Consider the following 11,653-nt stretch of genomic DNA (forward strand, 5'->3'; position numbering starts at 1 on the left):
ATTTTTCTTGTGGGGTATCTTGTTCAGGATGTGATTAGCCGATAATATTGCTTCCCCCCACAAGTTTTGGGGTAGTCCTGAACTTATTAACATAGCATTCATCATATCTTTCAAAGTTCGATTCTTTCTTTCGGCAATGCCATTCGATTGTGGTAAGGAGCAGTCGTTTCATGAATTATACCCACAGATGTGCAGAATTCATCAAACGGTGTTCCGTATTCGCCCCCTCTATCACTTCGAACCCTCTTTATATGTTTGCCTAGTTGATTCTCAACTTCAATCTTATAACATTTGAATGCTTCAAGAGCTTCATCTTTCGACCTCAAAAGATATACGTAACAGTACCTTGTAATATCATCAATGAATGTCACGTAGTATCTTTTCCCTCCTCTAGTTTGTACAAACTTTAAATCACCAAGATCAGTGTGTATTAGTTCTAGAGAAGTTATACATCTTTCAATCGAGTGGCAAGGCGCTTTGGTCATTTTTGCTTCAACACATATCTCGCATTTTTGTGTTGGATCGACGTTGTGTTTAGGCAATAATTCAAGTTTCATTAAACATTGCAAGGTATTAAAATTTACGTGTCCTAAACGAACATGCCATAAATGAGAACACTCAAGCAAGTAAATAGAACTTTTGTCTTTATTACTTTCAACAACATTTTGGCGTATAGCCATTACATTCAACTTGAAAAGGTTCTCATCGAGATATCTTTTTCCAATAAAATGATCATTCTTAGTCAATACAAACTTGTTAGACTCAAATACTAGTCTGAATCCATGTTTGACCAACAGAGACCCCGACACGAGGTTCTTTCTTATATCCGGTACATGAAGTGCATCAACAAGGGTTACTTCCAAACCCGATGTCATCTTCAGTACCACATTTCCGGTGCCCACCACCTCAGATGTAGCGGAGTTCCCCATGTAAAGTTTTCTCCCGGCCGATGGAGTGTATGTGGAGAACATCCCCTTGTTTGAGCATATGTGTCGAGTTGCTCCAGTATCAACCCACCACTCGTTAGGGTTTTCCACCAAATTTGCTTCCAAAATAACTGCAGTCAAATCAAGTTGAGAAAAATCAAATGGTACCGACCTTTCTTGAACTACGTTGGCTTGAAGATTTCCCTTCTTTGGCTTCCTACAATCCTTAGCCATGTGATTTGGTTTTCCGCAGTTATAACAAGTGCCCTTGAACTTCTTTTTGTTTGGTGGTTGTTGGCCTTGTTGTGGTTGCTTCTCAAACTTCCTTTTTTTCCCTTGGAAACTCGATTCAACAATGTTCACCATTGCTGTCAATTTACTTGCCTTGGCCTCGGTGTTCTTGTTGTCCTCTTCTATCCTCAATCTCAGAATGAGATCCTCCAATCACATCTCCTTTCTTTTGTGCTTCAAATAGTTCTTGAAATCCTTCCACAACGGATGGAGTTTCTCGATCAACGCAGCAACTTGGAAAGATTCGCTTAGACTCATTCCTTCCGCATGAATCTCTTGCAAAAGAAGTTGTAGTTCTTGCACTTGACTCATCACAGATTTTGAGTCCACCATCTTGAATTCCAAAAATCTCCCAACAATGAACTTCTTCAAGTCCGCATCCTCCGCCCTGTATTTCTTATCAAGCATATCCCAAAGTTTCTTGGCGGTCTTGACTTTACAATACGCATTGTATAATGCATTGTCAAGTCCATTGAGGATGTAGTTCTTGCACAAGAAATCACTTTGGTTCCATGCATCCAAAGCGGCCCTCATGTTGATGTCTGTCTCGTTTTCAGCAACGGTGGGAGGATCCTCCTTCAAGAACCTTGACAAACTCAAGGTTGTGAGATAGAAAAGCATCTTTTGTTGCCATCTCTTGAAATCCGCACCAGAAAATTTCTCCGATTTCTCTCCTTGTGCAATGGTTGCATGTGGTATTGTAGATGTTGATGCCATTGATAGTCTTCTTGCAAATGATCAAAATACAAAATTCTTCTTAAGATTGTTGTTTGAGGTATTCAAATATGAGAGGATAAGCAAGAAGAAAACAAATGAATGGCTTTGTAGAGGCAAGTGTTGAACACTTTCTCCTCAAGAAGAATTTGCCCCTCACAATGTGTTAGAGGTTGGTGGCAATCTTCTCCCAAGATACAACTACAACACTTGAATAATGAGCACTCAAATATCCAAGTTCTATCACAAGGAAATGAATGGAACTCTCTCTTGAAGAAGAAGGAGGAAGAAGATGCAAAAAGATGATATGATGTAATGTGTTTTTGATTTTCAATAATCAATCATTTAATGTTTTCCATGTAAGAGACATGATCTTTCATTCATATGGGTGTCCCTTGGCCCTTGTAACTGATCACAAGCATCAAACAATGCCAAAGGAATAAAAATGTCAAAAAAACTCGAAGGGACGCGTCTGTACGCACGCCTGTGCAAGCGCGCGCAGACGTGCGCGGGTGCCACTGGCAGGTGCGCGCACCCGCGCGCGGGTGCACGCCTGCCACTGGTAGGAGGCGGGTGCACGCAAACCCGCGCGCGGGTGCGCGCCGACTGTTGTAAACGCGATTTTTTTTTTTCGATTTTCGTCCCTTACACGTTCCGACTACTCGTTTAAGATTCTTTCAACATTTGATGAACTCTTCTCGAGTTTATTCAGAATCATCGAACTAAATATTCGTTCATTAAGCTTCGTTCTTCGTTTCGAATTTTTCCAAATCAAACACATTGATTTATTTGCTTAATTTTTCATTCATTAAGCCATCAAAATTCCAACAAATAAATATAAACACGAGGCAAATATAAATCATATAAATCACGCCACATGACACTGTCCTAAAATCATCATTGCCTCCCTACATGTAGTTTTTAGCGAGCAATCACGACTCCATGATAAAACTACATTGCTCGCAACGTCTCTTACCATGTACACGTAAACAAAAAGACTAATATCAATCATCAGTCATGTTACCGAAACAAGCATGGGAGAATAAAATAATTTACTAAGAAAACTATCAAAAGGATATTTCGAATTATATTTCTTATGCTCTTTGTATTTGAAGATAATATGACCGTTATAAACATAATAATCTAATTAATCGTACACTAAATGACATCATAAACCAAAAATATAATAAGAGTGTCGTAATTAAACCATAAAATAAATAAACTAACCAACCGTCATCTATCTAAACTTTGAAGTGTGATGAACACTGTTAATTTGTGAAACCAAGGACAAGTAGCGACGAGTTCCTGTAAGGAGCAACCTATATTAGTCTCCGTCACACTGTAACAAAAGCGAGACAGAAGATTTGAAGATATAACTTGAACCCTGAAATATATTAAAGTGCACTAAATGCCAAATCTTGAATTCCTTGTGTTGAACTACAAAAGATGCCATCTTCAGAAGATAAAAGCATTTGTGTAAAAGATTTCCAGATGACTGGCAGGCTTTCATTAGCTATCCACTCAGATCACTACATGATCAATCTTTTCATCTTTTTAAATTTTGCAGGTACTGAATATAACCCACTCGGTCTCATGGGCCCCCAACAACCAAGCTACGGGAACAAAGAGCTCAAGCCCAACCCAGCCTCCATAGATCACGTACAACATATTTATGCAAACGAAATTCAAACATTAAAACAAAATAAACATAAGAAAACATCTATTAGAGTCCTGGTAATTGAATGACTAAGCTTTCTATTCCAAGATCTTGAATTTCCCGTGCATAAATCTCTTGTATGTGATATCCTGCTGCTGGGTTGGGTTTAAGCTTTTTTCTTCCTGTTGCTGGGCTGTTGGGCCCATGTCAGTCTGCTTGAATTTCTGAATCATCGCGTAAACCTGCACCGAAAAAATCATACTGAGCAAGATCATAAAACCTCATCAATGCTTCCTCGTTAGCTACTATTGTTTGGGCTAAATATTTAGTTATGGAAGTCAAATTTAATTACAACTCTAATTAAATTATAAAGGCTTGTAGAAGATCAATTCCTACCAATTCAAACTGATCACAAGATCACAAGGACGCTGAAAAGAGAGAAAATCGTGGGAGGAGAGAGAGAAAGCGTGGGATGAAAAGCGGAAGAACGTGGATCATGGGGGAGTGGAGAAGAACCGCACATTTGTTAGACAGAAAAGTGCATCGGCTACAGAGAAGAGGACAACACACAACTCTGCGAAAAAATCTGCAAATACTCTATGCTAAATTGCAATCTTCAAGCACTAGTTTTTAAGCATTCCGGTATATTTCTAGCATTTTAGGTCTTGTCATTTTAGATTTCAGCAACTTTATAGGTTATATTTTTAAGTCTTGTAAATTCCTAATGTTTAATGAAAATATAGACGATGTCAGGGGTGTATTCTTCAAATTCCAGTAGTTTTCTTCGTTACTGATGTCATATTTATTTAGGAAATTAGAACCGACGGTGAATTTAGGAGTCTCTTTCATTTGATAGTTAGATTTTCATTGTTTTTACACAAATCGTTGCATTTTTGCATCTGGCACGCCAACAAATCAAAATTATTGTGCCAACAATTTTTGGCATGCCCAGCGGTACACCATTATGCCGCCAAGAAGGAATGAAAACGTCAGTTAGGAGAGCGGGGAGTCTTTGGCTAATCAAGAGGGAACTCAGGTTGTTCGGCCAAAAAAGTTGATCTGCAGGTTCCCACTACGACTACGTATAATCAAGTTTCAATAAAGATTGAGGAAATTTAACAGGCATTATCCAAGGCAATGTCTGACTGTTTGAAGACTCTACTGAGTAAGCCAAATCATTCTATTCAAGGGGAGCAAAATACCACTGTCAAAGAGACTGATCAAGGAAGCAACAGGCCCATGAATTTGACCAGGGAGTAGGAAACTCAAGGGCTGGCGATCCTCGCCGCCCGGAGTTTACTTTCCCGAATCAGCCAGAAAGAAGATATACGCAACCTCACAGAAGAGAAGAAACCTAAGGAGGGAGAGCTCAGTCATATTCACGTGCTCAAGCAGTGGGAAGCTCGAAACAATCAGTTACTCAAGTGTAAAGCGTGACATATCCTCTGTTCCAACCAGGAGCTTATGATGACATATCACACAAGGATTATCCAGGAGTAGATGGGGTCCTCCCAGGAGGTAATGTTTGTTTAAATGCAGGGTTTCAAGCTCGGGGGGCAAATTATTACCATCACCCACTCTCAGCTCGAAACATCCACGTAGTTGATCCGAAAATGGTGAGAGAAACTGTTCAAGAGCTATATGGGCCGGCCTTGAGGCAGTTAGGCCGCCCGGAGTTCCACAAACTATATTCAGACTACATAGAAGTGAATAACACATATCCAAAGGGTTTATGGAGTTCATGATTTCAGCCTATTCTCTGGGGAGGATGGCCAGTCGAGCATGGAACATATAGCCAGATTCACCATCCAGTGTGGGGAACTAGCCAACTTGAGGAACTTCAACAATTTAAAGTGGCGGCTATTCCCGAATTCTCTCACATGGACTGCATTTGATTGGTATGCCTCACTCTCCAAAAATTCAGTGATCAGTTAGCAAGAGATGGAAAGACAATTTCACATTCAATTCTATAGAACAGAGCCAGAAGTGTGTATTGCTGATTTATCCAGGATCACCCAAAAGAAAGGAGAATCCGTGGAGTCTTTTATCGACAGGTTCAAAAAGATGAATAATAGGTGTAAGGTATTCTTACCTGAGACCGAGTTCATGAAGATGGCACAAAAAGGGGCGGATTTTGAATTAAGGAAGAAATTCCAAGGTATAGAGTTCAGGAATTTCTTTGAGCTAGCTGCCAAAGTTGCTGAATACGAATAACTGTTGCGGGAGCAGTCGTACAAAAAGAGAACTGCTATGGGGTCTTATTATCAGAAGGTGAAACATGTGATATTGGCAGAAATTCAATCAGCTGGTTCTTGTATAGTTCCTCTGCTAAAAAAGAAGACGGCAGAACCTGAGAAGAAGAATAGCTCCCAACTCCCCAAGGATATGCAGTACACGTTTGATGTGTCAAAGACCGAAGAAGTTTTTGATTTTTTGGTAAAAGAGAAATTTATCACCTTTCCACCGGATCACAAGGTGCCATCCAAAGAAGAGCTTAAAGGTCGAGAATAATGTAAATACCACAATTCTTACAATCATGCTACTAAAGCTTGTTGGACTTTCAAGAATATTTTGCAAGATAGAATCAATAAGGGAATCTTCTATGGGTGGCATCCTGTGATCAGCTGGAAAAGTGATGAATTTTTCTTTTACCAAGAAATCAAAAACTTCCTCGGTCTTTGATACATCAAATGTATACTGCATGTCTTTGGGGAGTTGGGAATTGTTCTTTTCAAGTTCTGTTGACTTTTTTTTTAGCTGGGGAACTGTGCAAGACCCAGGTGATCGAATCTCTGCCAATGCCACGTCTTCCACCTCCTGATAATAAGACCCCATAGCTATTTTCTTCTTGTATGACTCTTCCTGCAAGAGTTCTTCGTATTCAGCCACTTTGGCGGCTAGCTCAAAGAAATCCCTGAAATCCATACCTTGGAATTTCTTCCTTAATTCAAAATCCAGCCCCTTTTGTGTCATATTCACGAACTCGGTCTCAGGTAGGAATACCTTGCACCTATTCTTTATCTTCTTGAACCTGTCTATGAAATATTTCACATACTCTCCTTTCTTTTGAGTGACTCTGGATAAGTCGGCAATGCACACTTCTGGCTCTGTTCTATAGAAATGAATGTGAAATTGTCTTTCCATCTCTTGCCAACTCATCACTGAATTTCTGGGGAGTGAGGCATACCAAGCAAATGCAGTCCCAGTGAGGTAATTCGGGAATAGCCGCAACTTTAGATTGTTGAAGTTCTCTAAGATGGCTAATTCCCCGCACTGGATGGTGAATCTGGCTATGTGTTCCATGCTGGACTGGCCATCCTCCCCGGAGAATAAACTGAAATCATGAACTCTATAACCCCTTGGGTACGGGTTATTCACGTCTATGTAGTCTGGATAGGGTTTGTGGAACTCTGGTCGGCCAATCTGTTTCAAGGCCGGCCCATATATCTCTTGAACAGCCTCTCTCACCATTTGTGGATCAATCTCGTGCATGTTCCGAGCGAGGAGTTGGTGATGGTAGTAATTTGCCCCCCGAGCTTGAAACCCAGCATTTAAACCAAAATTACCTCCTGGGAAGCCCCCATCTACTCCTTGATAATCCATGTGTGATATATCTTCATACGCTCCCGGTTGGTATAGAGGATTGGTCACGCTGTACACTTGAGTAACTGGTTGTTTCGAGCTCCCCACTCCATTAGCACGTGGATATGGTAGAGCCCTCCCTCCTAGGCTTTCTTCTCTCTTGTGAGGTGGTGTATACCTTCTTTCTGGCTGATTTGGGAGAGTAAACTCCGGGCGGCGAGGATCGCCAGCCTTTGAGTTTCCAACTCTCTGGTCGAATTCATGTACTTGGTTACTTCCTTGACCAGTCTCTTTGACAGTGATATTTTGCTTCCCTCGGGTAGACTGGTTCGGTTTACTCAGTAGAGTCTTTAAACAGTCAGACATGGCTTTAGATAATGCCACTGAGATTTCTTCAATCTTTATAGCAGTCAATTCTTCCATCACCCTGTTTGAAACTTGATCGTATGTAGTAGGAATTTGCAGCAGATCTACTTCTTCACCATGTGTTTCGACAACAGGTTGCTCCGGCTGTTGAACCTGAGTTCCCTCTTGATTAGCCAGACAAAAGCCCTTTTTCTAAAAAGCAAGCGATTTTGTTCCAAAAAAATTTGTTCCCAAGCACACAATAGATCTATACCGCCAGTTAATTGTGTCAGATAAGTAACTGTTCATCATATAAGTTCGCATATCTAAAAAGTTGGTACTAAACAAACATTACCTTCCTGACACCAGAGGTCAACCCTGAAGTTGAAAAAACCTTATTATCAACATACTTCCATGTCATTGCTTTGCTGTCTGGTTTTTTTAGGGAGATGTTCCCACCTTCAAGCAAAAACGAGATGAACCATGCTAATTTAGATAAGAAAAACTAAGACATGAGACATCAAACTTAGCTAAGGTGTTAGCTCCAATATACAAACTTGAGTTTAGTATAGACACAAGGGAAGAGTGGGGCCGCTTGGGGGGGGGGGGGTCGAGGGAGGGACATAAACATGCATGGAGAGAGACTAATGAATAAACAACCTACTCACCTTTAAGGTGCAAAATCAACAACTCTACATGCATCTTGAGACGAATGTGCGTAAAGACATGAACAAATACACCCACTTCTTCCCTTAAAACTATTTGGCAGGACTTTGTCATGTCTAAACCAAATGTTTGCTTCAAAAAACTATCAATCATCTTTCTTCTCGAGGCCAAGTCAACTTCTCCCTCTAATAAAACAGATGGGAATTCCCAGAGTCCAGCAAGTAATCCCTTGTCTGGTCTTTTAACAAGAAGATATTTGCTAACAGATTGAGATCCTTCCTCCACAACTATCTCCACAACACTAACAGCAGAGAAATCATGCCTTTGTTTTGCCTTGACAACCTTCATTGGATAGTCAGTGACTTGAACTGACTTGTGATTTGTGGAGAGAGAAAGTGCCTGACAGTTAAGTGATAAAGCACATGTGGTGCAGCGGGGACCTGACGGATTGCAAACTGTTGCACCAAGGTCCATGATAGCCTGGTTGAAGTCTCCAGGCCTGGAAGGATCAACCAACTGTCTCGCTAGTTTCCTTAGCATTTTTTATTAATTAGTCAATTGCTTTTCTAAAATATCACTTTGAAATTCATTGTTAATCTCAAATCTAAATTCATCAACACTCAATGTAGTCAAAGAAAAACATCTATATTCACGTTAAAAAATACGAAAGCGTGCATGTAAATGGAAAAGACGTGGGTGCGCTTGGTGGCAGTGTGCATGCATGAGTAACGATTATCTGTGCGTAAGTATTGATATGGATCTTAGATATAATTATAAAATTTACCATATAATCTTGACTGTCGTCGAATCCTTTGGGTTGGCAGATAGAGCCTTTAACCTAGAAAGCACTCTGACTACATTTCCATCGACTACTGGCACTGCCTAAATAGTGCACACTACGTGTTATTTTATTGAAGAACTGATAACAGGAATAAGGAGAAATATGTCCTGCATAACCTCCTTAAATGCAATGGAAGAAATTGCTCCAGCAGTGTATTTTCCTATTCCTTTGACCTTCTGAAGAGAAGAGGCCGTTTTTGGGATCTCACCTCCACCATCAACAATTGTTTTTGCTCCCTGCAAGGTGATAATAAAAAAGGGAAATAAACCAACAAAAGTGAATTTTGCATGCTCTCATAAACTGATACTCCTAAAACAGGTAACTTTTCATTCCCATGCACTCGAAAGAAAAGTGGAAAGAAAAGAAAATAAGCTGATCAAACTTACATTCATTGAACTCGGATAACACCGTCTTTCCTTAAAATAGACCAAAACAAGTGCCATTTTTTATGGAATTTTTTTATATTGTATTAAAAATTAGTTCTGTTCTTGATGATTGAATGGAAGCATACATTTTCATAAAAAAAAGATCAATATTATTGAGATGACTTGCTCACTAAAACAAGTTCAGTATACTGAATGACGGAATGCCACTCAAGTATGCTGCGCCACTCAAGTATGCTGCAACTTTATTTTTATCATTAAAAACATGAAACTGGTTAGTTATCTTCAATAGAAGTACACAAATAACTTTAAATCACCTAATGGCAAAAACAGCTGCAAGTTGGTCGTGAGACCTATCTCCAAAACTTAATTCTCCCAGATTTTTTACGAAAAATCTGCTGTAAATTAATGACTAAGAACCTAAATTCCTTTCGTTGTTAGATCAATTTTAAGTATCTTTATCATAATCACTTGCATACACTGTAGGCCACACTTATAGAAAAAAAAAGCTAAAAGAGCTAATCAACAAAAAATATCATCTCAAAGCGATTTACAGGCTTGTGCAACAGTGCAGGTAAATGGTCAAATATCAACAGTAACTTAACAAAAGAATGAAACCTAAATCTGTAGAAACACTAACCTCAAGCAAAAACCGGGCACGTCTATAGTACCCCAAGCCTGCCCACATCTCATTCACCTCCTACTCACATATCATTGGAAAAAACCACAAATAAGCATTTCCATAGGAAAGAAATCAAATACGAAACAAATAGCTATTGTCTTCTATACGTAAGCATAAAAGGCAGACCTCAAGCGTAGCCTGTCCAAGATGATGAATGCTGGGCCACTTCTCCATCCACCGATTGAAGTAATCAATGACCGTTTGAACCCTAGTCTGCTGAAGCATCACCTCAGACACCCACACCGCGTAAGCTCTCCTCTCCTTCTCCTCAGTGCTAACATTATCGTCTCCGTCACTGATTCTTCTCCAAGGTAGATCTCTCCGGTTTCCGTCATACCATTCTAGTAAAGAATCCCTAATTTTATCAACTTCGCCTGCGCTGAAATCGATGTCTTCTATGTCGGTTATTTCTACTGCGTCTTTATATGTTGGTTCGGATCGCCTGCATCTCTTCATTAGGAATACGGAGACTAACGCCGGTGGCGGGGCCGGCGGGCGGGTGTGACGTACACGGAGATTGTTCACCTTTGGTGGAGAGGGTATTTTTCCAACAAAGATGTGGGGTTTTGAAGGGTTCGATAATTGCATTGTATAATATTTTCTGGAGAGCGTTGCCACTCGTTGAAATTTAATTGAAATTTGACCCCAAATATATAAATATTAGCTAGTAATTTTTTACATGTATGTGGAATGAAAAAATGGGATTCCCATGCATATTAATTCAAAAGAAGAAAGTGTGTATTTTATCATTTTTCTCATAATGATTAAAACTTAGTTTAATCATACCAATACAATCAGAGACAACTAAAACAGAATTTAATCAAAATAATATTTAAACTTTATTTATTTATTGGAAACATTAAAAAATTTACAAATTTGAACCAAACTGATGAATTGGTTCGGGCACCTTTGAAGGTGTTTTAAACACAATATTCTCGATGAGCTGCAATAGCTCGTATTCTAAGAATGTAAACACCGATGAATTATATCGTGTTTGGTTATAAACCAAGCGGAAAATACTCGAAATAATCATTCGTTAAGAAAGTTAATCAGTTTTAAGGCTTTTAATTTGTGTAAACTGATTAACTGATATAAGGGGGATCAGTTCCTGCATATATCTGTTCATTTATGGTGAGAACTGAACTGATAACAGCTCAATCTGATCAAATTAGTTTGAAAACGTTAGTTAAACAGTTAAGCACACAAGATATGTTTATGGATGTTCGGAGACTTCAACTGCTCCTACGTCTCCCCTTCTATCTCCTCGGGTAGGATACACTAAAAGACTTTGATTTATACAACACCTTGTACAAGTGAGATCGTACACTGAGACTCAATTATTGTATCAGTTTTTAGGCGCAAAATTTGATCGTACAGTGAGATTCAATTATTGTATCAGTTTCATTTTGAATATGTCCCTTGATATTTGTCTTGTACTTTCCGACGAACATTCTGGAACGTTTTCGCTTTAAACACTGATGAAACGTCTATTATTGTCCTTTGACTGGAAAATTTCTTTTCCTCGGTGCGCACAGCTGGATTTCATTGAATAAACTTGTCGTGTTC

The 11,653-nt window shown here is 39.4% G+C and overlaps 1 protein-coding gene across 2 annotated transcripts; it reads right to left on the minus strand.

Moving 5' to 3' along the window:
- Positions 1-3,169: 3,169 nt before the first annotated feature.
- On the minus strand, positions 3,170-10,703 carry LOC142528839 (adenine DNA glycosylase). 2 transcript variants are annotated; one of them, XM_075634058.1, is made up of 7 exons: positions 10,214-10,703; positions 10,046-10,105; positions 9,139-9,258; positions 8,966-9,063; positions 8,184-8,680; positions 7,871-7,974; positions 3,170-3,830 (listed from the first exon to the last, which is right to left on the minus strand). In XM_075634058.1, the coding sequence occupies exons 1-7, from the start codon at positions 10,673-10,675 to the stop codon at positions 3,687-3,689; spliced, it is 1,485 nt and encodes a 494-aa protein (XP_075490173.1). In that variant the 5' UTR covers positions 10,676-10,703; the 3' UTR covers positions 3,170-3,686. The 2 variants fall into 2 exon arrangements, with proteins under 2 accessions (XP_075490173.1, XP_075490172.1); XM_075634057.1 differs by having other exon boundaries at positions 8,184-8,713; positions 10,214-10,702.
- Positions 10,704-11,653: the final 950 nt, after the last annotated feature.

The sequence above is a fragment of the Primulina tabacum genome, chromosome 16 (assembly GCF_025594145.1).
Source record: "Primulina tabacum isolate GXHZ01 chromosome 16, ASM2559414v2, whole genome shotgun sequence".
In the NCBI taxonomy this organism is placed as follows: Eukaryota; Viridiplantae; Streptophyta; class Magnoliopsida; order Lamiales; family Gesneriaceae; genus Primulina; species Primulina tabacum.

Excerpts from the sequence above, each read along its gene's own strand:
- LOC142528839 (XM_075634057.1), bottom strand. The coding sequence starts at position 10,675 with ATGCAATTATCGAACCCTTCAAAACCCCACATCTTTGTTGGAAAAATA. Across the intron at positions 10,106-10,213 it reads TTGGACAGGCTACGCTTGAG|GAGGTGAATGAGATGTGGGC; the intron begins GTCTGCCTTTTA and ends ATATGTGAGTAG. Across the intron at positions 7,975-8,183 it reads GTTGATTTTGCACCTTAAAG|GTGGGAACATCTCCCTAAAA; the intron begins GTGAGTAGGTTG and ends TTTTGCTTGAAG.